This window comes from Ailuropoda melanoleuca, chromosome 1 (genome assembly GCF_002007445.2).
Source record: "Ailuropoda melanoleuca isolate Jingjing chromosome 1, ASM200744v2, whole genome shotgun sequence".
Taxonomy (NCBI): domain Eukaryota; kingdom Metazoa; phylum Chordata; class Mammalia; order Carnivora; family Ursidae; genus Ailuropoda; species Ailuropoda melanoleuca.
In genome coordinates this window covers 187,746,079-187,772,512 of record NC_048218.1, presented here as the reverse complement: position 1 = coordinate 187,772,512, position 26,434 = coordinate 187,746,079, and the positions used below count along the sequence as shown (strand labels likewise).

Here is a 26,434-nt window from a genome sequence, read left to right as displayed (position 1 = left end):
TTCTAGAATTGTAGCACAGGCAGTGACTATAGCCTTGACATCGGCAAACAGTGTTGACTTTTGGGCAAAATTTTATTCTGCCTACTTTGAAGTAAGGTTACAAAAGCCTTTTCCTTGACATCGTATAGTTAGAGCATAGCAGTCAGCTATTCACGAAACAAAACTGCTTTGGGTACCTGCCTCCCAGGCCCCTCTCTTATCCTGGATACCCGGAAGGATGCTTTGTTAATGTCCTTTTAGATTCAAAGCCGTAGGGTAAATCATCTTTGTTGAGCTACTGCTATTTTGTACCTTTGAGGCATTTTATAAAGATTATGTCATTCCATCCTGTAACCCTTCTATGAGAAAAGTATTATTTTCCCCCAACTTCACAGGTAAGAAATTAAAGGTCAGAGAGGAAAATAAGATCACTACAGCTGTCCAATTGCCAGGGAAGTTTTATTAGAGTCTAGATTGTCACCTGGTGGGTGGACTCGAGGCTTTTGCCACCCACAACGCAACTCCAGAGTTTTCTGTAAACTTCTTTATATTAAAAACAACAGTAACAAAAACTGTAAGTCGTGGTGTTCCTTTCTTACATGCCTTAGATAATTGGAATTTACTATAGCTATACAAACATCCCCCTGAGTTTTTTTGGAATCAAATGCTCATCTCCAATCTTCTAGTATGATTTCTACATTTATTTTTAAATATGGGAGCTATTTGGAATGCACGAATCCATTAGTTTATCTAGAGTGAGAACAGGTAGCATTTTTATTTGTGTGTTTTGCCATTGCTGCTTTCACTGGGGTTATGCATATGTGACTTTTTCATTTCATTAAATTTTCAAAGATGAAGTTCAAAAACTTAGTACTCACAGTGCAATGCCCTGTAACAAATGCTGGGCCACTGTAAGGTTTTGGATTTTAGGGTACAGTTGTGCTTTTTTTTTTTAAGATTATTTATTTATTTATTAGACAGAGAGAGAGGCAGCCAGTGAGAGAGGGAACACAAGCAGGGGGAGTGGGAGAGGAAGAAGCAGGCTTCCACCCGAGGAGCCTGATGTGGGGCTCGATCCCAGAGCACCGGGATCACGCCCCGAGCTGAAGGCAGACGCCCAACGACTGCACCACCCAGGCGCCCCTAGGGTACAGTTTTGTATAGATGCTGTTTCTGTATTAACTTTACATGAAAATTTTTCAGTTGTTTTAAGAGAACACATAATTAAAATCGGCCTTTTGGCTTAATTTGAAAGCATAGTGTCTGATGGAAAATTTGGATACCAAGCATAGTACTGTCTAATCCTCATGTCTTTGTTTATTCCATCTTCCACTGAGTTGGTTTCCCTAAAGGCTACACTGCGGTAACATTTAATATGGAAACTAGCAATTCAGAATCTTCTGCATGCCTAATATTTACCAAGATTAAATTATTATATATTACAGAAATGATTCTGAATCAGGGAAGAAAATTATCATTTATATTTATGGTAGCCGAGAAAATTTACAAGGTTTTCAAAATAGAAAGGTGATTATGTATTATTTAGACTAGTAGTATGCATTTTAGCAAGACCAACAGATTAAGATTTATAAAAAGAATCCAGCTAATCAGTGTGGGTGTTCCCATCATTTTATGTCTGTTTGACCTCTAGAGGCTTTTTGTTGGTTTGTTGTTTTTTAAGCTAAATTGAGTTGGCAGGGTCTGACTGGGACAAAACTGATGGTTAGCTATTTGACGGGCTTTGGGGTATTTATGTTGGTGGTTTGCATTTGGGGGTATCATTTTCCTACTTTAATATTCTTTCTCCATAGCCTATTTTCTGCATAGGCTTCCTGCAGCAATGCTAACTGGAGAATAAGTAGGAATTTAGAGAGGATTAACTACCACTTTGAAGTTTATGAGTATTCATAAGAAGAAGTTGCTTAAAAGTAGATGGCAAAGCTTACAGGGATTTGAAGGCACACATCCGTATTTTATCAGGACTTTTTTAATTGTAGTAGATCCTTGGTTCTCTCAAATTTAACATGGGATTTCACTTATTGGCAGGAGAGGTCACGACGTGTAGTAATTTATCACTTTGCTGAGGAATGTATTTGAATCATGTCTCTATTGAAGCTAATATGCATGAGCCCAACCCAGAATCTGGATTCATACCTCATCACTTTGTGTTTCTTACTTAAAATGTCTTCAACCCTGTGTTGTAGCCATAGCTGATGGCGGTTTGGCAGAGTGGAAGAATTTGGAAGGCGCAGTCTGTATGATTGGTGTAAATCCGAACTTGTGGAAACCTGATCTTCTTGAAGATCTTTATATTCCTAAGAATAATGAGCAGTTTTTCAGTAGTTTTTGTGTGTAGTTTTTGCCTGTTAGATCCTGAGAACGTCTCCATGGGGAGCGGAACCCGCCTGTGTTTTGACCGACGTCTCTCGAATTCCTCCTTCCCCTCCACCTGGCACACACTGTTCTATCCTCTGCTTTGATGAGTCTGACTGTTTAAGATTCTACGTGTAAGTGGATCATGCAGTACTTGTCTTTCAGTGTCTGGCTCATTTCACTTAGCACAGTGTCCTCCAGGTTCATCCGTGTGGACGCAAATGGCGGGATTGCTTAGAAGTTTATAAGGAAAAAGAACGTAGGTTACAGGCTCTAAGAAGTTTATACCCTAGTTGTGCATTTCATAATTTACTACAAAGTTCATTAAATCACGGTTTAATTACATATAAATCAGTTATAATTACGTAGTTATGCATTGGTATGTGGTCCACTGTATTGGTTTTTCAATGCATTAGTGCTTAGAAGTAAAATAAGACACCATTATAACATTATCCTTAAGGTAAGATTTACCATGGAGGACTTCCTAAAGGAAGGGAATTTTGAAACAAGCCCCTCCCGTATCGCCTTGTTGAAGGGTACTCGCATACTCACAATGAGGTCTTATGCAAGGGACAGACTTCATGGTAGCTGAAGCTTAAGCTTAGTAACCGCACGGTGTGATTTCATAGACAAGGACAGTCTCTTAGTACAAGTACCTGAAGTTCCTCTCATCGTTCGGACAGTTCTTTACCTCACAGCTTTGCGCTCTATTAAAAAGGAGCTGACTCAGGTACTTACCTCTGAAGGTGAATGGTTTTTGAGCTTCTATTTAAAAGGATACAATTAGTTCGGGTCCTGGGGATTGCCTGTTACAATGTGAGAACTTTACATTTTCAGAGACGTTGTTAGAGTGAACAGATACTAACGAGGATCCTAGATAGGAGAAAGGGGACCTCTAAGAGCTTCTTTGTGGCCTCAGTATTCCAAGTTAGTTAGGGGAAATTATATTTTGAGCTCAGGACATGAACACTGGAAGTAGGTCAAAGGTTTTTATTTTTAAAGATGTGATATATACCTACAACAGAGTATTATGCATTCTTAAAAAAGAATGAAATCCCACCATTCGCGTCCACACGGATGAACCTGGAGGACACAGTGCTAAGTGAAATGAGCCAGATACTGAAAGACAAGTACGTGATCCACTTACACGTAGAATCTTAAACAGTCAGACTCATCAAAGCAGAGGATAGAACAGCGTGTGCCAGGTGGAGGGAAAGGAGGAATTCGAGAGACGTCGGACAAAACACAGGCAGGTTCTGCTCCCCATGGAGACGTTCTCAGGATCTAACAGGCAGCATGGCAATGACAGTTTACAATACTGTGTGATGGACTTGGAATTCACTAAACTGGTGGACCTTAAGCATTCTCAGCACAAAAGCATAAAAAGAAACCATTAAAGAAAGTGGTAACCAGGCGAGGTGATGGATATGTTAATTACTTGAGAGCAAAGGTCATTTCACAGTATGTATGTTTATCAAAACATCAGGCTGCACACCCTAAATACACAATTTCTGTTTTTCAGTTATAACTCAGTAACACTGAGAAATTAAAAAAAAAAAAAGATTAAAATGCTATCATGTCTGCTTTCACACCATAATGAAAAAACCAAAAGCAGTGATTTTAGGTTTGGCTTTTCAGCTTATTGACCTCTAGATTCTAGAAGAAGAATTTTCCAGAGAGACTGCTGTTTGCAAGTAAGAGAGCAGTCAGTTTCAGTGCATTAAGCGTAAGGAATGGGCACGGGAGGAGAACTTTCAAAATGCAGATGCCAGGACACTATCCCCAGAAGGCATATTTAAATCTTGGAGGCAAGAGTCATGTATTTTGTAAAAGCACCCACGTTTATTTTGTTATGATGTCACCACTGAGAAACCCTCTGGAATTGTCCTTGGGGGGTGGTGGCATTACAAAATCAAGCCCTTATGGCGTCCTCATGATTTATCAGGTTTGATAGCTGAAATTAGTCATGATGTGAAGATGCAAATGCTAGCATTATTCAAAGAACGATGGGTAGTGATGTTCTGGAATATTTCACTCCCACTCATTTCCACTATAACCTTCTAGGTTAAGTTTATTGTTGAAAGAATTACACTTGACCCTCTAATACCTGTCTGAAGAAGGGATGTGCAGCATAAAATGGTAGTCTTTGGCCAGAATGGTTTTGTTCCCTTTCTTATATATGTTTAATTATAATCTAAAAAGGAAACTTCACTTCATCAGCTTAATTGTGTTTGTTTTAAGGAATTAGGCTCCCTAAACAAGACAACTTTACCCATACTTGCAGGTAGGGATAAAGAATTGCTTGACTCTTATTAAGGGCAATTTCTGTACGTACGTTCTAATGCACCTGAGCGGAGAAGCTTGCAGTCATTACAGAAAATGGTTGTGCTATTTGCCTGATGTTAGACCAGGCTCACCAACATTGACTCTTTCTCTTTTCCTCCCCTCAGATGTACATCCAGACAACAACACTTACTGTCTCCATGAGTTTAAGCGCTTCGGTGTCTCTGGGCATGCTCTATATGCCCAAGGTTTATATTATAATTTTTCATCCAGAGCAGAACGTTCAAAAACGCAAGAGGAGCTTCAAGGCCGTGGTGACAGCTGCCACCATGCAAAGCAAACTGATCCAAAAAGGAAATGACAGACCCAATGGAGAGGTGAAAAGTGAACTCTGTGAGAGTCTTGAAACCAACAGTAAGTCATCTGTAGACTTTCCGATGGTCAAGAGCGGGAGCACTTCCTAATAGATGTACGTTGAACATTCTTCTTCTAGTCTTGGGGACGGTGCTCCATGGTTCCAGGGGCATGGTGCTACTCGCACACCATGAGACCACGATGGCAGTTAGAACCATTTGGATAGAACTCAAAGATTTCAAGGCGAGTGGCTCTTCTCCAGAGCATGGCCATGCACACAAAATCTCTTTTACAAAGTATGACACTTGTGCCTCCCTTCTGAGGCATTACCAAACATCTGAAGCTTGGAACGATCTTCCATGTATAGAATTATCTTTTAGCACTTAGGATCTACGCTCCAATCTATGTTAGTTCAATATTGGCTGTTCTTTATTGGTTTATTGGTTGCTCAGAGATCTTACACAAATAAATGATACGATATTTAGGTATTTAGGGAAATGAGAAAACTAGTGAGCCAACATGTCAGGTTAAATCACAATATTTATTTCCCCCGAGTGGCCCCTTCTCAGATATAATTAAGATAGTTAGAGCTATTTTCTGAATGCTTCATGACCCTGAAAATAGGGTCCTTTCTGTCAGGCATCACTCCACTTGTCCCCTCCTCATCCACTTTTTTCTTCTCTGTAGTCACCCCCGAATGAGCACACGATAACAATACACCAGTACCAAGCTAATCTGGTAGAGTTTAACTGGTCCATTTTGGTATCTATGGAAGAGTAGCAAATAGGCTGAAGATCTTCATTGTAAAATACCAGATAGCTGAGTACAGTAAAATAAAAAAATACGATCCTTACTAGTTTCTGTAGATGGATCAAAAATATATGAAAGCTAAGGTTCTTGCATTAGACCTCAGGCTTCCTGTTTTTTGGAAATATAACCTACCTATTTAATAATTAAGGATAAAACCCTATGCAAAATACTCTCTTCCTCTCAGATTCCTCCAGCAGGCTGTATTCCCTGTTCTCTGTACTTCTGACGTGAAATACAGGGAAGATTAAGTGTGGATTTTATCGGATGTAATTATTATGACAACATAAGAGTCTGTGCTAGATTTACAAACCTTTCCTTACATCAAGATTTCCAGATGAACATTGGCTACTCTAATGCCCATACACAGGAATGGCCTTAAAAGATAAGTATTGATCAATGAAGTTTATTGGCTACAATCACTATCCTACTTCCTGGAACTATCAGTCAGATTTTCTGGGAAGAAGGCCTTCAGCTCACTAATAACCACATTTCGTCACTTGTACATAAAGCAGCCTTTTAAGAATTCCGCAAGCACTCCCCACATTCACCTTTCTGCAAACATGAAACCATGAAAAACTGTGAGGGAAGTCACAATAAAGATAGGTTTTGATAACAAATCGTTATAATCATCTCTGATTATAGGTAAACAATTTAGTAATAATGGGCCTATTTGGTCTTTTAGCAAAAGATGCACTGTAACTATTATCAAAGGTGTCAGAGTTCAATGCTTGTGATTTGAGGGCAGAATTTTATCTGTGTTTTTCTACCTTGAGAGCATCAGTCCAGATAGTTAAAAGCTGTTGGAGGATGCCGGTAAACTGCTGTTGGCCAGCTGTTGGCATTTCTTACTACGACTCACCAGAGCCTATAGTTGGACTTGGTTTTTAGCAACAATCTAGAAAACTTTATGTAATATGGTTGCAAATGGGAACAACCAAACAGACACTGAAATAAATACCAGTCATCCCAGACTCAATTCTGGAAAGTGGTGGAAGAAAAAAATTAATAAATTTTCCTACCCTTTTGAAAAATAAATAGGTTCCCTGAAGAGGAATATTCCCAGCACTGATAAAGACTAATCCCATATTTAATAGAAGTGAGTCTCACATGCTTTGTTTTCCTTCTATTATTTTTTGTTGATATTGAAATGGAAATTACATAGCAAGCATGTGTTTCCCTATTTTTTCTGAAGTAAGAATGAAAGATCATAAATGTGGTGCCCGTATGGAAGGTAAGCCTATACTATGCTGCAGGAGTCCGGTGCTCACTTTTGGAAGGTAAAGGAAAGTTCAGAAGATGAATCAAGATAAAGTCAATAACTACCTGAAAGACAGTTAAATTGGACTTTGGCAACTTTAGTATATTTATCTTTTAAGACATTTGGATTTTAAAAATTGGGTCCAGATGAAGTAATTACAGTTGACACATTCAGGAGAGACAGTGCGTGAAATCTTCACACATCCTCCCTCGATCCCACTGCAGGAACCACAGTTCATCTGTGTTCAGTTGCATCACCAGGTATCGTGGACTCCATGCGTCCCTGTTACCTTGACTACATGTACCAGTGGTTTTCATTGAGGCAGGAGTCTTCTAAAATCACATGCCCCACAAGTATCAATAACCCTGATAACTTAAATGCAATATTTTTCTTCTAAAAGTGTGTCTATGTCTTTAGAAGTAAAGTGAATATTGGAAAAGCCTTCGTCCTTCAGCTGTCTGTACCTAGGACTGTGCCTCCTCAGATTTTTTTTTTCCCTCAAAATTTTATTTAATTATTCTGGAGAAAGAGAGAAAGAGAACTGGAGCGAGGGAAGGGGCTGAGGGAGAGGGAGAGAGAATCCTCAAGCAGACTTTGCACTGAGCATGAAGCCCAATGTGGGGCTAGATCCCAGGACCCCAAGATCATGACCCAGCAGAAATCAAGAGTCCACCACTCAACAGACTGAGCCACCCCAGCACCCCGTGCTGCCTTCCTCAGATTTAAAATGCCTCCTCTGGGGATGGGAGCAGTCCGTTCTCAGTAAATCGAGGGCTGGTTAATCCACTGGAACAGCATCCATGTTGCTGCATTCTCATACCTTCTGCTATGAGACTTGTGACAAGTTACCACTACAGTGACATGGGAGAAAGTGTTTTGTACACTACACATCACCACGTAAATAAGGTAGAAGTGTCATTGCTGCCTTGAAAATGTAATAGAAAAGACTTAAAATTCAAAAACTACTGTTTAGCACCCCTCTTTCTTCTTCTTCTTAAAATGTGAAGGATCTGGGTAATTATGGCTGCTATTCCATTGTTGGGATTGTTTTTCTGAGCCATTAGCAATGTATTTATGATGTACATGCAATGCTTTTCCTTCATGGCTATGGAGCTCTCTAAATCCCTTACACTTAGAAACGTTCATCTTAAAGATTACTTGTTAATGTCAGAAATTCTGGCCACATTTTTAAGGGTTTAAAGCTTTAAAATCTCCACAGAATAAAGATAAGGAATGTGAAGCTGGAAGGAGACCAATGAGTCCATGTTAATTACTGAATTTGCAGAGTACTACATTTCACATAAAAAAAGGTCAAGTGTTGTTTCATAAAAGTGTGTGGAAAGGGAGTTAGAAACAAAGTTGATGTGTATGAATTTATCAACTGTACCCAATTAACAAATGCTGTAACATGGTATTCCTTAAGCAGTGCTCATGAATAATTCATGAAAACAGCTGCTGTTGAAGGTAGAACTACTTTCTCTGGCTTATGAACACAGTGTGGTGTCCACAAGGCAATTCACTATTGCTGTATTCCAAAACGGATTGTCACAGACGTGTTTTCATCGCCACTGTAAAAACTCCCTAGTAGCTCACATGCACATCTCTGGTCCACTTCGCTCTGTAATACTTCCAGGATAAAGATTCTCGCAAGACTTCTGCCTTTCACAGTTTGTCCCTCATCACTGTTTTCCCGTTGACTAAATCATTCATGTCCATAGCCTTGCATCCCTTTTTCTAACCATTAGAAAAATTAAGATGACTTTCCTTTTGTAAATTATAGTCAGAGTTCTCATCTTTTTCCCTGAGGATAACTTTGAAGAGTTCCAAAAATGAAGTATGAATCTTTAATTAGCTATAGAGTCTCAAAGTTGGAATGATCCTTGAATGGTCTGATCCAAATAGCCTTCTGTTAAATTAACATCTTCTGAATATCATCTTCCTCAAGGTCTTTTTGGCTCTTGTTCCTCTATTTCCACCATAATTTTTCTTTCCATCCATCTACAAACTTGATAAATATTTCCTACATTTTTAGCTACTGTTGAAGATACTGAATAAGGCAGGACATTGAACTACCATTTTTAAGGATTGTTTTTCTAACTCTTATGACAATTTTTCTTCATCTTCCTTCAAAGACTATATGAAAGTCCTTCAAAAAGATAGTTGAAGTACAGATTTTGTTTTCTTACAGGAAATTTAGAGGTATATGAGAGCATTATATATTTAGAAATTAAAAAAAAATTTTTTTTAAAGTACACAAGCATAAAAATCATTGTGTTTCACTTCACACCAAACTGAACATCACAGACACTTAGCCTTTTGGAAGGGGTGAGTAGGAAAGTCGGATTCCATATTCGTTCTGCCAGACACAGCTGCTCCCCCACAAACCTACCCCACCTCCATCCTCACAACCACCCAGTGTTGTGGATTTGGGACTAGCGATGAAACTGAGGCCCAGTGACTTGGTTCACAGATCTTTTTTTAAAACTCATTTTATAGGGAACAGAATGTCATTTAAAACCAGGTCTAAAACTTACTTCCTTTCCGTGTGCCACAATAATAACGTAGAAGTGTGAACAATGGAGAGAAGAGAAGCAGATATGTCAGCTATTTTGGGCATGAAGTTCATAATATTCAGTGACATCAAAAATAGTAAAATCATGTATGATTAGCACTTCCTGAGACTCTCTGCATTGATTTTTGTGATTGTGAACTTTATGTGATCTCAGCCTCAGTTAAGAACTTGTCCAGTCAATTATGATGTTGATGTGAACGAAAATGGAATGAGTCTGCTCGCCAGTTCTACGCCTCCAGAGGAGGAGCTTTATAATTTGCTTATTTAATGCTCAAAAGTTAAATAATTACCTAAAAATCTTTTTCATCCTGAATTGGATTTATGTAGTGAAATACATACATGTTTAGCATTTGTTCCTATTTTTCTTCTTCTGATTACGCATGCCAGAATGCCACTAAAAAACAGGACATCGCATTTGAATTTTAGAACAGAGATTTATTCCATCACATCTTTCCAAAAAACCAAAGGAATTATTTGGATTTAAGTTTACATTCTCGGAAAATTTAAGCATGAGTATAAATTTGACTTAGAATACTTTATTCGTATCTTTCTAATAATCTTATAATAATAAGTTTTCTTTATAGTGAGTTGGCACCAGAACAATTAAATATTTATTTCCTTCTTTGAGTCTTTGTTTTTAAACACCTCCGTTTGTATCCTTTGGCTGAAACCAAGCATAAATATGTATTGGCAACACACATATTTACTTTAATCTTTACATACTCTATGTACTTCATATTTTACTATGTTCACTTCTAGAGTCTAAAAGTATTACCTGTTTTTAAGGGGTGCTTGGGTGGCTCAGTCGCTTAAGGGTCTGACTCTTGATTTCAGCTCAGGTCATGATCTCCGGGTCATGAGATTGAAGTCGCATCAGGCTCGGGACTGGGTGTGGAATCTGCTTAAGATTCTCTCTCTCGACAAACCACAAGAGACACTTAGAGGAAATAAACTGAGGGTTGCTGGAGGGGAGTGGGGTAGAGGGAGGAGGTAACTGGGTGATGGACACTGGGGGTATGTGTTGTAATGAGCACTGGGTATTATATAAGACTGATGAATCACAGACCTGTACCCCTGAAACAACTAATACATTAAAAATAAAATAAAATATGAGAAAACCAGGGGAAAAAAAAGATTCTCTCTCTCTCCCTCTGCCCCTCTCTCTTTTCTCTCTCTCCCCCTTTCTAAAAATATAAATAAATAATAACAAAATAAAAGTATTATTTGTTTTTAAATGGAAAATATTCATTCTCAAAGCACAACTAGTTATAATTACCTACCTGTTTCTGATCCTCAAATCAGACTCAAAGAACTGAGGTCTTTAACATAGGTTGTAAAAAAAATATTTTTTGTCTTTTGTAGGATAGATAATGTGTTTTTTTCATTTTCATAGTGTATTCATTTTGGGGGTATAGCTCAGTGGTAGAGCATTTGACTGCATAGTGTATTCATTTGTTACTCAAAACACACATTTAAATTGAATTTCACCTAAATTTATTATTAGAACTTTTCCATTTTTAGTTTTCTGCTAAATACACTATGAACAAGACTCGTGGTTTTACAGATTAAAACTGCTGCTGCATTATTATTCCTGTGATCACTGAATTCCTACTACACGTTTTAATGTAAAAATGGAATAGCATAAAAATAGTGATTATAGAACTTGAATTTTAAAATCATTTTAGCAAAATAATTTATTTTGATATACTATTAATTTGTCTCAATTTGTCTTAACAGCTTCCTCTACTAAGACAACATATATCAGCTACAGCAATCATTCAATCTGAAACAGGGAAATGGTACAATATGAAGAAATCTGGTATGTGATCTGAACAATAAACATGACACCGCCAAAACTCACTCCTGGATATCTCTGTAGACTACAATCAATCAAATCAATAGTCAATCTTGTAAGGAACACAAAGTAGCCATGAGCCGAAAGTATCAATAACAGAGTGAAACAAAACCCATTTTATACAGTACAACCAATGAGTGTCAAGTTAAAGTATTGCTTACTCATAAGCAGTTAAAAAAAAAATCACAAAAGGAAAACTAATGTTAGCTTGTGAAAAAAAAAAAAAAGCTGTTGAAATAAACCATGTCTGATGTTATTCTTGTAAGTATTTTTCTGTGATTGTGAGAACTCCCGTTCCTGTCCCACCGTGTTCCACTTGTTTAAGACAATGAATCTGTTTCTTGTAATGGCTGACCGGATTGAAGCCCTGGGTTGTGCTAAAAATAAATGCAATGGTTGACGCATGCAATTTTTTATACAAATAATTTATTTCTAATAATAAAGGAATGTTTTGCAAATGTTGAGAGTTGTTTCGTTCCAGTTTTAAAGCCAGGGAACACTCTTTCCAGTTGGCACTTCTGCTGTTAACTGCTGATGTAAAAGCCCACGGTAATATGATTTCCTCGAGGATTGTGACTTTGTACATTCATGTGTGTATGAAGAAGGCTGTCTTTTATTCCTCTATGAAAAAGCACTATTTGTTTAAGATTCTGTGAATATTTCAAAATTGATGTAACTTTTCATAGTAATTGCTTTTTTTATGAAGAATCAAGCAATAGCTTGAGGTACGTTGCTGCAAGTATTCTAATTAACAAATGATGAGTTAAATTTTACTATGGAGAATGTAATATGAAAATCCCCGTCAAAAGTATATGGAAGGGTCACTGAAATTCTCCATGTTCTAAGTCAAAACTTTTGCAGAATGAAATATTTCAAGGTATTCGCCGTTAACCTTTTCTTACCTGGGCCTGGTAGCCATTGAAATCAGTGAGGTAATGGGCCTTACCCAGTACATTCCTCAAAGCACAGAATTAGCATACTTATTCCCTTGGCATCGCTAAAGAAACCACAGTTCAGATAACATGTCAATGCTTTCTTATTTTCCAAATGAAAACATTCGTTGGTTCACAGCACAGTATCATTAAAGAGAGGAAACAGGAAGCCTGGTCACGCTAATAAACCCTGCTAGGATGGATAAAAGGAGCCTGTTAAAGGCTTTCAAATCTGTTACCATCTTCATCAGGGGCTCCTCAAGTCTACCCGATCCCAGACATCCATCAAGCCAATGGGTCTCTACAATCATTTTGTTAGTAAATGTTCTCTCTGCTGAGTTAGCTTGGATGGCTCATTGCACTCCTTATAGATATAAAGAACTATCTGTGCTCTGTGGCTTCAACCCAGATATTGACAGTCACCTTATTTAATAGAAAGTTGAAAGAGCACAGCTCAGGCTCCTTCACCTGTAGCAACATTTCCTAGATACCCACAGAGACAGAAAGCTGCATATAGAAGGAAATGTGTACTTACTGGCCTTTTGTTGAGTTTCTCCTACTAGTATTTGACAATATTTACATCAAGGAGTGAGGGCATTTTTTTCAAAATTTCAGATAATCTGAGTTTCTGAGAAATACAATCCTGTAATCAGGATTCTAAACCCACCTCTAGGTGTGCCTTTCTAGATAAAACATAGTTTAAAACAAAATAAACTTCTATCTGCACATTTAGTAGATTTTATTGTGCCATGTTTCTGAGAATCAATATCCATACCAAGAAAAGTAATTGCAATTGTACTTTAATTTTTAAGTCGACAGTTTTCTTTGTATTGGAGATTATTAATGGCTTTTAAAACTTTTTTTTACTTAATTTTAATTAGTAAGTATCCATATGTTTGGTTGAGAAAAATGCTTGAATTTTAAACAAGCCTTGCATTTCATTCGAAGAATAAAATTCAAGTATGTTTTCATTTACTAATTGACTGTAATCAGGGTAAGTGGATGCAACAGGGTGATTATGAGAGCAGAGCCGGCTCTCAGGCCAAAGGTGGGTTATTATTTTTTAAAGGCTTTAGGAAGAAAAATAAATTAAACATAATTCATGACATTTCAAAACTGTTCTTCCTATTACAAACTTACCAATGGGTTTTTTTTTCTAAGTACTTTTATAAATAATTGATACTTGTTTGGTGTTCTACAAAATTTTACTTAACTCATAATAGAGTTGAATAATAGTTCTTGTAGATTTGCATGTCCCAATCATCCTTTCTAACACTATCTCCGGGGAGAACTTTCTTCTTGATGAAAATGATCACCCGCCCCAGGCAGTGGGAGATTAACTCCCACAACCTATTGCAGTCGGAGCTGGAGAAGTCTGACCTCCGCTGTGTTTTTTTTTTCTCAGGGATTTTGCTGAGGGCTCAGGAGGTAGTCATATAGGCTGGGACAATGTAGGGAGGCATCCTGTAAGGAGAAGGATTTAGCATGTGCTAGTAGTGGTTCATAAGTCCTATGCTTTAAAATGAACTGCCTGTGTACTATAGATAAGCAAATGCAAAGTTGCATGGAAAAAAATATAGTATTATATTCTTCAGAATCGACCTTGTGTTTTACTCTGGCCAAGAAACATCCCATCTAATCTCACCGTGCCAGAGGGAATGCTAAAAATGAAGCCCAAGGTAATATTCGGCAAATGTCACTAGTAGACAGTGAGCAATATATTCGTGTGACCTTGGGCCAAATCTGACCTCAATTTAAAAAAAAATTAGCTTATACTACTTAATATTTAAAGGTGTCTAAATCAATGGTTGATCTGTCACAAACTAATTTTCTTCCTAAGAACAACTACTCATAAATTTATTTATTTATTTATTTATTTTTTAAAGATTTTATTTATTTGACAGAGATAGAGACAGCCAGTGAGAGAGGGAACACGAGCAGGGGAGTGGGAGAGGAAGAAGCGCTCGTAGTGGAGGAGCCTGATGTGGGGCTCGATCCCACAACGCCGGGATCACGCCCTGAGCCGAAGGCAGACGCTTAACCGCTGTGCCACCCAGGTGCCCCAACTACTCATAAATTTAAACCTGAAAGAGACCATTATGAACATGAATTGGAACCAAATGGCTAACTTAATTTTTTGGAGTTTTTAAGAAATTTTTTGCCAAAAATAGCTGGCATCTCAGATGAACAGGATTTTATTTTTTCAATTTAAATTAAAAACCACATGACAGGAAATCTCACTAGGAAGAGATATTTGTATCATTTATACTTTCTTCCCCTTTTAACTCTATATTCTCTATTGTTTACTGATCACAATGTAGAAAGAATACTAACAGTTTTCAAAATTATATTAACCAACACTGATATTTATTCAGTCAGCAAGTGGGAGAAACAGCATTCTCAAACTCTATCATGCAAACTTACCAATGTTTCTCACTTCATTTATTTAATTTCCTTTCATGTCAGTATTTTCATTCATCTTCTGGAAGAAAATTGCTAAAAATAACAATGAGGTTGCGTAAAAGGATGAGCGAGAAATAATACCACATTGCACAATACGCTAATCATATATAATCATCTTTAGAAACGTTTCTTTTGCTTTTATGATGGTTTCCCTTTAATGAAGATGTGAATAATGAAGAAAAACTTGAACATAACTAGAAGAAAAGATTTCCTTGAGAAGAAATTATGTCTGCGAATGTTCAGAAACTTGCTGACTGTCACTGTTGGAAAGTGTCACATTAAAGGCACAGTAGCAAAAGCAGAACAATAATTGTTTTAAAAATGTATTTTCTGTGATTATCCTACTTCAGTTCTTTCCTCTTTAAAACTTGTTGCAGCATAACCTTTAATGACGCTACTACCTCTGGTTGCCATTATTTCTCATTTAACACCCCAGTAGGACATTCAGAATATTTTTCTCTGTTGAACTTAGTGTAAAGTCTTGTATCAGATTTTGATTTACATGTCTGCTTCTGGAGTGATAACGATAAAGGGGAAAAACTGATCTATAGAATATTTTTCTTCTACTTGCCTACTTAGGCAGAGCTAACTTTGACAAATAACTTGATACAGAGTCATCATGGCCAAGTACGGACTGGGACCTATGAAAAAATAGGAATTGACTATGTTATGACTTGGATGAGAGAAAAGGGTGATGTGGTTATAAAAAAACAGGAAAGACAAATAACAAATGTAATATATAAGTTTTTGATGTAAGCGTAAAATTATTTACCAATAAACTAAGTCTCATTAGGTAAGTTCACTAGAACATAGAATGGAGTTTGAGAGCTCATGAAGAGTCTTAGAGTATTAAAGTATAATTTCAAAACTTAAAAATATAATTCTCATACAGAGGTGAAGCAAAAAAGTCAAGGATTTATTCGACTCCTTAACTAATGAGGGAACCAGTAAGATGTTAACATTAGTCCAAAGAGCATTTGGACGATCCATATGAATACACACACACACACACTCATATATGGATAAGTCACAGGGCTAGATATAAAACTAGTGTCTTATAGTACAATAAACTATAAACATTTAGGTTTTCTATTTCATTGGACAGACACTATTTGAATCTACACAATACAAATCAACAAGTTAACACCTGTACCTCCGAGCTGTGAAGTAACCACACTGATAGAAATTCAGTGCTACACTGAAAGAATTAACATCCTTTGCCTATTTCCAAGTTTGGGATTATTTTTCTGATGAGTGATATTTCATTGTTTTACTTCCCCGAGTTTCAAGCATTACGTTATCAGTATTTGAATGACAAAGATCTCACACACACACACACACACACACACACACACACCTAAAATTGTATTAAGATAATCTAAATTAATAGTATTGGAAGGGCTCCAGGATGAGGCTGTGTTTTAATTATTCTCTCCTATCGTTACTCTTTACTCTGGAGACAGAGTAATTCAGAGGCTGGATTGAATAAAATGATATGGAGGATAAATGTGAATAAGTGTGTGGCTGCCTTCAGCTCACAGCTCCCTATCTGACATTTCCATGAATAATCTGTGATTGTGACTTCTTCCTTTTGCCCCCTGGGCACTGTCATCTCTAGCCCGTATTTTTTCTCCTTTTCTGTAGTACATTACCCTAAAAGAGGAAATGTGCTTTGCAAGAATCTTTCTGAAGACAACAAATCAAGGATGATTTACCCTATCTCCATGCCTACCTCCTATCTGTTACTGGCTAATAAACCTGGCCTCCTGAGGATCCATGGGCATCTTCCAGGCAGGAGAAGCAAGAATGAAGTCTTTTCATTGAAAGGGTAGGAGTGCAGAGGGGACAGGTGTGATGAACAGAGCTCTGCTTTTCCACAAATAGCCTAGAATTTAAGAATCCCAATCTACTGCTCACTTCTCTTTGGCACTCTGGGCTCGGAGAGAGGATGAACAGTGGGTGTAGGGCCATAGCACTCTCTCCATATGGAACGCATCTTCTGAAAGCAGTACTAAAAGCATCAGAGCTCAGTGGTCCCTTTTACAGATCTTTACTCATTTCCTGGAAGAAGGAAGAAGAGGCAGGCTGTAGGAGGCAAAATTATAAGATAGATGAAATGTGGTTTATGGATTTTTCTGTTTTTTGTGGGTTTTTTCCTTGTAATGTTCTTGAACTTCTTTATACCTCTTGAAAATGTCACCCAGCTGAACAATACCCTCAGTATACATTCTAGGTACTCAGAGATCCACTTTTCTCATTTTCCATTTTTGGACTCACTAATGTTTTCCTGTGCTCCAATGCCTCAATCCCAAATTACTTTTCTATGTCAAAGTTTTTCCCACCTCCCAAACACAGATATCAAAGAGGCATATTGATAGCCCCTAGGGAAGCTACTGCAGCTGGATTTTAAGGAATAACCATATCATTAAGATCATTTAGTCATTCATTTTACTTAGAAACTATGGAGGATCTGCTGTGTAGAAGACGTTATAGGGGCTGAGAACAGAACAGTGAACAACAACAAAAGCCCCAAAACCCAAAAAACAAAAAAAAAACACACCCCAACTCTGATTCTTATGGCATTTGTATTTCTGTGGGAGAGATAAGTAGGAAGCAATATAAACATAAGGTAAATATATACATGTAAGATGAGTTAGATAGTAATAAATGTTGAAAAACCAATTAAATCCAAGAAAGTGGATAGGAAATAGGTCAGGAAGTAGCTTTTGTAGAGTGTGGGTTGAAGTTTAGGGCGAGGGGCTAGGGACGGTGACACTGATGAAAGGCTTGAAGAAAGGGAGGGATGGATGGATGTAGTGTCCTGAGGAAGAGAATTCTGGGCAGAGGGAACAAGGAGATAGACCCTGAGGCAGGAGCATGTCTAGGCTAGGGCAAGGTGGAGGATGTAGGGCAAGGTGCACTGCAAGATCTTGCAGGGCCTTGCAGGTCACTGAAAAAAACTCTAACTTTTACACTGAGTGATAGGAGAGCATAACGGAGTTTTGAGCAAAGGAGGGACATACTTGGTCCTAATTTTAATTGAGTCAATGGCAGAAGCGTAGACACCAGTTAGGAAACTCTTGGATGATCCAGGGTAGAGATGCTCACGGACTGGGTGGAGCAGAGCAGTAGCAGTAGCAGTAGCGAACGGTGCTTAAACTCTATGTGGATTTTGACAGAGAGCTTATGAATTTGCTGATGAATTAGACGTGCACCGTGAGACAAAGGTCATTCCAGGGCTTCTGACCTGAGTACTGGAAGGTGCTGCTATTTACTGAGATGGGGGAGACTGAGGAGAAGGAGTTGAAGGAAATATCATTCATGCCAAAGGATGAATGTCCAACAGCTCTTCCCACTCAGACTCCTCTCAATTTGCATGTTTAAAGATGCATGAGTCATTAATTAGAACAACTCCCGAAATCCTGGGATAAATTTGAAGACAAGAACTACTATGAGAATGAGCATTTATTCCCTCCGAGATATTTTCAGCAGGGTCTCAGATCCTCTCCTGATGTCACCAAACTCTCTTGTCTCAACTCCTCCTCCCAGGCTAAATCTGGAGCTGCGTTTTTTCTTCTTCCTAGCTTATCTCTATAGCACTTTTATATCCAAGGTCTTTTGTGGTTATTTTCAAATTTGTTTGATTAGTGTTTTCGTTGTTTTTGATACTGTTTTCTCCAAGGAATGACTGTAAGCCTTTGGGTCAGCTTCAAAACCCCTAACTTTCTATTTCCTTGGCTTCGGGTTATTTAAAAGTGAATGGTGCTCCTCAGAACCTACCACAGGAAAATTATCCTTTACACCCAATCTTTTATCCCAATCAAGACTCTTCCTTTGTCCAGGAAGGTCAACCACCTTCTCAAGAAGCATAACTATCTGTCTGGAGCATAGAGGAGGGAAATAAATAAGGGGAGAGTGTCTGAAATTATAAACAGGAGGGGCTGCAGGAGACAACCTTAGTTATGTTGTCTTATAGTATACAAGCTCCATATCTCTTAAGGGATTGCTTTCTATTTTCATTCATTATTTCATTCATTCATTCTTTCAGTTAGAACAGTGTGGAAGGTCATATATTCTTGTGTAGAGATGCAAAACCTTACTAGCTGGGAGGGATGATAAGATGCCTCATAATGACAATTATAATAATTATAATAATAATTGTTGTTATTATAATAGGTAAGATTACGAGGCTCCTGTTTTATGCCCGACAGCTTGCTAAGTGCTATATGGCAGTAAATCCTGCAACAGCCATGTGGGATGGCTATTATTATTGCTCCTGTTTAAAGATGACAAAATGGAGACAAAGGTTGATTAGCTCACTTGCTGGAGATCACCAGGCATGGAGGTGTGGAGCTTGCACAGAGCTGCGCGATCACACCGAATGTGTCGGCTGAGAGGACACAACTGTAGGGGGCAGCTGGGAAAATCAGGCCCAAGTCTATGAAAGAAGTTCCTGGAATCCTCCGATTTGATTTCTGGTATCAGTATGCTGTGCATGACCACCTGTTCTAGGAGAGCTACTCAACCTTCTTAGCTTTGGGAAATATATTTAGAGGGAGGGATATTCTTGGGATAAATTCAAGTTAATGCCAACATTTTTTATTTGATTACAACTTCTCATTTTTATTGAGTTGCTTCTAATGTGCACTTTCTCAAGTTATCCTTGCACATCAGAAGACCAGCTATGGAATGTAGGCGTAGGCCTCCTTCCTCATGGTTCATGATTGATCTCATTTAAAAATTTTCAAACACTATGAAAGAAATCAGAAAAAAAGAAATGACAAGACTACTTGAGGGGCTGATTTATGACTTACGGTTAAGTTCAGACGTCAACCTAGTTTTACAGTTTGCTATATTTAAAGTAATCTTATGCAGAAGTTCATTCAAATCATTTGCAAATATGTTCTTATTATACCCTCAGGACGGCAAGCCGTGATTGTTTCTTTCACGCACAAGTAGTTTCTTAGGTAACTGCTGCGTGATCTCCTTCAAAGCACATAGACATTGTCATAACGTCTTCCAGCTGAAAAGATCAGGGCTGACGATTGTTAAAGGTCAGTGTCAAATCATCCACCAATAATTGAGCCAAGAATAGAACCTTACAATCCACAATGGGATTTAATACCTCCTCTCAGACCACACCCAGTCGGCTCTCATCATTCTGTCTCCAACACAGTTGTTACCTAAGAGCTATGTCCTGGGCCCACAGCCTTACTATTGTTAGCAGAAGGTTAAAATACAAAGGTTCTGAAGGAATAACTGAATCTCGGGTTTGAAGAAGTGTTTCAGTCCGTATCAGTCTATGTTCTTGAAGTCTATTAGAGTGGAAACTGATGACAAAGCAAAAAGACAAAGACCTTGCTGCTTCCTTCTGGCTGGTCCAAATCTTCCCGGTCAGAAGGAAGAGGGAGGACGTTTGCATTCTAAGCTGACAATTACCTTTGCCAGTGTTATCCTGGATTCAGTCATCATTTTGGGGAAAAGGTTTTCTAGGTGTTTTCAAGTTGTAACAGTCTGAGTCTATCCAGTCCTCCCCCACCTATCCCCTCGCACCACTTTCTCTCTCTCCAACACGTGTGAGGATTTTTCAGAAGCAAAAACGAGACCTGGTTTGAGTTATGTAAAATGGAAGTTTCAAATTCAAAAAATCCCTATACCTATTTTGCATTGTAGCTGGGTTTTGAGAACATGTGTCTTCTATCAGCTGGGATCTGAGATGTGAAATAGGTCTTTACTGGATCCCTGAGGCTGCTGGTCGGGCACAATAGTCCATAATGGCTTTACGGAGTAGGTCAGTGAACCAGAACACTGAAGGGTTTATGTGATAGGCCTTAACCATTATGAAGAAGCTACAATAGCCTATTGTCGCAAAAACCTCACTTTTCAGAGTGTACCTCAATACCAATTTACACAGTAGGGATTTTTAACTAACAGCAACAGCTGTCCCCCATTGAGGAGGTTTTTTTGTTTTTGTTTTTTTTTTTAACTAGTAACCAATAAGAAAAGAATTTGGCTGTGTCGACATATTTAATTTACAAGTATATTGACTGCATAGTATTCAAATATAATTACCATATTTTTGGGTCTCATTCTGCCTACAGAATATAAAAGTGGCATATTTAATATGAATAATAAAGAGAAAATGTCTTCTTGATATATTCCTTATTGCTGTCAGCTTTAGAAATTCGCAAGTGTGTTACAATATATTTTAACTTAATTTTCACCATTAATACATAACAATGATGCCTTCTTTCAATCATTCTATGTTCTGAGGTTAGCACTAAAATCAAGGAGGAAATGACTCATGCTGAATTAAGCTAAATAAATATTTAAAATCACTTGGAACATGCAAGAATGACAAAATTCAACCATAGTGTGGAACTGAAATATTTAGTGGAGGTATTCTGTTTAGAGACTGAGCACAGGTCACTAGCATTCCTACATGCTGGAAAAAAAAATTTTTTTAACTTTTAACGGCTGGATAAAATCCATTGGTTATTATTGCAGAGACTACACATACTTTTCTTTAATGAAAAATTTAGCAGTAAATATTCAGAGTATGTTCTAAAATTGTTATGATATATAAGGCTGAATTTAAGTATGGTATAGTTGGAGTATAGTATCATTCCTCAACCAACGAAGCTGGCTGGCATCATATACTGAAGTCTAAAAATACGAGGAAAAGTAGAGTGTACACCCGGTATCAATAAATGGTGAGGCTTTTCTAAATGAAAATATAGAAAGCCTATATAACTATATGCAGGTGTGTCACTGTACAGTATAGGTGAGAAGCAGCAAGGAGCTCAGTTCCCATGTCTCTACCACACACATACCTGATCATTTCACCATGCTGAGTACCAGCAAAGGACCATTTCAGAACTAGGCCTTCTAAAATAATCAATAAATCTGTAAGTCTAAAATTAGCTCAAAATAAAAGATTTTAACAATCCTTAAATCTGCCTTATCTCTCTTCTTTGATTAGTACCCACTAACTCCAGAAGTTTCCTTTGAGGGGAAAGTACAGCACCAATATTTCAGAAACCCATTAAAATGAAAACATTTTATGGATGGTTTTAACCTGGTATTTCTCCAAGAATGGACAGAACACCACAGCGTCAGCGTCAACAGGGAGGCCGTTTAAAATGTCGGTTATGAGGTCCTGCTTGAGACCTACCGCATTAGAATTTCAGGGTGTGGGGTCTGAGAATCTGCATTTTTAATGCATACCTCTGAGCATCCGCTGCTCAGTAAGTTTGAGAACCACTGGACTGGGTGAATTAGAGGAACTCTATCCTATAAATGGCCCATGATACACAATGCATTTTAAGGATAGTTTTCATTGTCAAATTTTACTATTTTTTAGCCCAACTTCTGTAAGTTCTTTGTACTACTATGATCACTTATAAGTACGAAAGTTTTAACTGACTGGAATTATAGTAGAGTTTTTTAATGGCCATGACCATTTATGGTTCTTACGTGATGTGAAGACTCTATCTTGGCTTCTTCCTTGATCTAAACGAAAAGTCTTTACCATACAGTAGTGATTTACTTTTCTCTATTTAATAAATTCTAGGAACATCTACTGCTCAGTTTGGCAAGTTACAGAAAACTTTCACCTAACCTTACTCTACACTCCCTCCCACTCCCAATCAGTAGAATTACATTTAAACACTCGAATGAATAATAGGGGTCCTCCTCCCACCAATAGTTTGGTCTTGTATCCCAAGCAAGCAGTAAAAATTAAATATAGTTTATCATGTTGTGGGTTCCTAGGGAGTAAATATGGCATGCCAAATCTGTTCAATTCTAACTATTGGCTATAACAGTGATGTACAGTGAGTCCGCTTTATGGGAATTACAAATTATTCTTTAAAAATTATAAAAATGTTGACCGGTGTGCAAATCTAGATTTAATATATCCTCTCTCTTCTTTGTCCACGTCATTGCCTCATGTTACCAAACTTTTTTCAATGGTATATGGAACGCATTTTTGCACAAATAAAAAAAAAACCCGTATGTACTTATGCTGTGTTTTTTCCAGCACCTTGCCTCTCTGTGACACAGGATAAAAGTTATTTAGACAACAGAAACTCTCTCTATTGAGAATTCAGACCTCAGTAAATCCTGTTGAGGAGGGACCTCTTTTCTAGTTGAACAGTTGCATAATGATGTGTGGTTCAGCATAACACTGTCTTTCTTTTCTCAAAAACACCAACAGTTACTTTTCTATTTGGGTGATGATAATGCCTAACTCAGTCTTTGGAGGCAATGGAATCTCATTCAGCATTAAAATCAGCATGATGTTCAGAACATGAGAGGAAAAGTTTCACATCCTATCGTAATCAGACCAAATCTATAGATTTATATTTGGGGCCATATAAAGAGATAGTGACACACAAGTATAATTAGATGAACATGAACTGAAATCTTTATACTGTAGGGAATTTTGAAAAAGAAAAAAAATTACCAAGTGTGTTAAGTTAGAAGAGTAGACTTGTAAGTAAAAAGCAAGAAGACTGACTTCAGATACACAGACTGTCCTTAGAAAAAGGAGTGAATCTGGTTAAGTTACCAAGGCAGATTTAAACTGCTTTGCTGCATGTAACAAAGTTTCAGATAGAAGCTATATGACCATCCCTAAGAAATTATGTACAGAAGTTTCTTGTTTTATATCATAAAGAGTGACTGGATGATCCCTTAGATCAATTGGGAGTGGAGTATCTATAAAGTGCCTATCACCCTACCAAAGGCTACAAAGGGCACAGAGGAAGAAAGACATCTATGTCCTCACTGGTGACAGGTGTTAGAGGAAATGCTCAAAAGTCCTATGAGGTTTCAAAGAGGAGAAATATTTCAGCTCTAAGAATCTCTGATTTGGGTGTGCCTTCTGAGACTTCTCATGCTGTTATCGGTGTGACATCGAGAAGATAAAAGGAGGATTAAAATTTGTCATTTCTAAATCTGGAGCCAAATCATCTGAGACATCAGAGAAGTCCCCTCTTTTCTAACAAGTGATTCTGCCACAGTGACGGGTATGGTGAGTACGGAAGATCGGAAGGTGTTTCTGAAGAACAATTAAACAATTAATCATATATCAGCCTGAAGTGGGTCTCTTTCAGGTATACATGCGCATCATTCATGAATAAATATACAAATATGAGTACATTAGAACCTATCAGAAGGTCTCATTGGTTTGTATTTTAACAGCAAAGCATATCAATTACCTTAAATAGTTTTCTGACACTCAGCCTAGTTTAAATTTCAGGTTTCTGTAAAGAGTCACCTTCAAATGATTTGCTGTTTTTTGTTTTGTTTTCTTTTCTTCTCTTTTCATTTTTTAAAGTCCATCCGTCATTTCTGAACAAAGCACCATAAAATGTGTTTGAATGCTGTCATGTGACTTTTAGTAGATGGATAGCACTAACCCATGGCAACCCAGGAAAGAGGGAACCTACCCTAATCCCACTCTCCACCTGCCCTAAATCCCCTGTGGATGCCGCCTACTGGCTGAACCCACGACAGCTTCTCGATAGCTTCTATGTGGGTTGGTTGACACGCCACAGAACAGAGTGTATACAGATAGAAAGTGCTTCCAGTGAGGCAAATGGAATAAATCAGAGGCACACGCGCCCAATAAGTACAAGGTTCTCTTCTGTATATTAGGGTACAATGATAAAGGAAGCAGCTTCTGCCTTCCAGAGACTCAGACAAGCGAATAGTTAACTCCATAGCGGTGGGATGGGCATTATGTTAGAAGTAAGCATGAGAAACCCTGGAAATAAATAGGAGGTACCTAACCTACAGTCCTCTTCCTCCTGTGGATTCTTGTATTCGTACACAGCCACACTAGTCATAAAGACAGCTCAGCATAAAGATGAAATGCACGGCGTAGCAGAATTTCTAAGTACCATCTATGCCTTTACAAAGTTCCAAATCTGGGGAGAGTTTTCTGAATATAGCTGATTACTTTATACAAAAGAAAAATATAAGTTAAACTTCTTCTAAGTTGATATTTAATATCTCATGCCTACATCTACTTAAAAAAAAAACAGCATAAAATGAGGGAGAAAGAAAAATGTTTTGTTATTCCACGAGTCAAGTGTAAGTCATGATGAATTTGCCAGAAAGAAAGTTCCATTCTCTTTTAGGGTGGGAGATGGCAAGACATATATTTCATATAGCAGAATTTTGATTTTGTTTTTATTTCTGGATCTTAGATCCCTGACCCCAGAAACACAAGGGCTCCGGATTCTGTGAGACTACAAAACAATCACTTAGCCTTTGGGCCTTGACTGCTTTACCTGTAAAATGGAAGTAAGAAGACTTGCTATTTCCTTCAGAAGACCTCAATTTTGATAACTAATAAGAAACTAATGAAACGTGTTGAGCTCCTTGGAGGTCAGCCACTAGCTGGGATAAAGTGGGTTATTATAACAGCACTTCTTGAACTATTGGTATTAGAGCAACCAAAACCGAAATATATCACAGCCTGTTGAAGCTGCCCTTGGACAGGAAGAGTGCAATTATCCAAGGTTAAATTGATTGCAGAGTGTCTGTGAACATCTGGACTTTTGTAAAGTGTGTGTTTGGAGCCCTGAGATATGTGGACTATTTACAAAAGCGCTCTCACACAAGAGGTAAGCATAACACACTCTTCCTGTCCCTGCAGCTTTTGAATGTGTGATAGGGTCAGAAAGCTACCGTTCTTTTTCCCTTGCAGTGTCAGCCACCAGCGATGCTGTCATGTTCAAGTGAGAGGATGAAGGTGGACTGATTTAAATAGAAGCAGCCAATGTAGAAACAACACAGGTTATGTCAGGCAACTGTATTGCAAACTCAGCCATGCCAGGATGTGTAATATTAGGTAAATGTCAGGTCCTCACTCATGAAATGAGACCCACCGAATCAGAGCTGATGAACAGGGGACTGGTGAGCGGCCCACTTTCAAATGAGCTCTACCGGAGCCAGAAGTTCTCAAAGTTAATTCTTTCTCTGCTTAGAAAACCGTCTTAGGCGACCTCGTATCCTTCTCCACAACCGCTTGAGACCTCCAATTGAGCCTCAACTCCTCCACCCCATGGAAGGAAGTTTGGTTGTGGAGACCTGTCAGTGGCCCGGCAATCACCATTTCAGGCTCTTCCTCTCCCATAGGTGTGGAAAAAACGGCGATGTCATGGGGTGGGGGGGACAGTTCTGTTTTCTTTTCTCTTACGGGCACAGTAAAACAGGAGTGGTTGACTTGCTTCTGTCTTAGACAATATTCCTGAGTCTAAAATATGGCTCAGGAAATGAAAAGTCATAGGCTCACCAAGGGAGAGTAGAGTTTATAAAAAATGGCAACATAGGAAGAAGGGAGAAAAAAATAATAAAAGCAATATTTGTTTGGGTCCTGATCTTGGGGTTTTGGATTATTTTAAAGGCTATTCAAAGATTATGTTAAAGGCTGCATTTGGTTAGGAGACTCAGAAATGCCGGCTCTCGCCCTCAGCCACAACTGCTCCTCTAAGAGTTCCCTGGGAACACACACACACACACACACACACACACACACACAC

General features: G+C 38.1%; 1 protein-coding gene across 1 annotated transcript in view; it reads left to right on the top strand.

Moving 5' to 3' along the window:
• Positions 1–11,879, top strand: part of GRM8 (glutamate metabotropic receptor 8) — a 720,057-nt gene extending 708,178 nt beyond the window's left edge. Inside the window, exons 9-10 of the mRNA XM_002913413.4 lie at positions 4,803–5,049; positions 11,367–11,879. Of these exons, the coding sequence (XP_002913459.1) occupies positions 4,803–5,049; positions 11,367–11,416 (297 nt within the window). The 3' untranslated portion in view covers positions 11,417–11,879. The remainder of the gene's footprint in view (positions 1–4,802; positions 5,050–11,366) is intronic.
• The last annotated feature ends 14,555 nt before the right edge of the window (positions 11,880–26,434 follow it).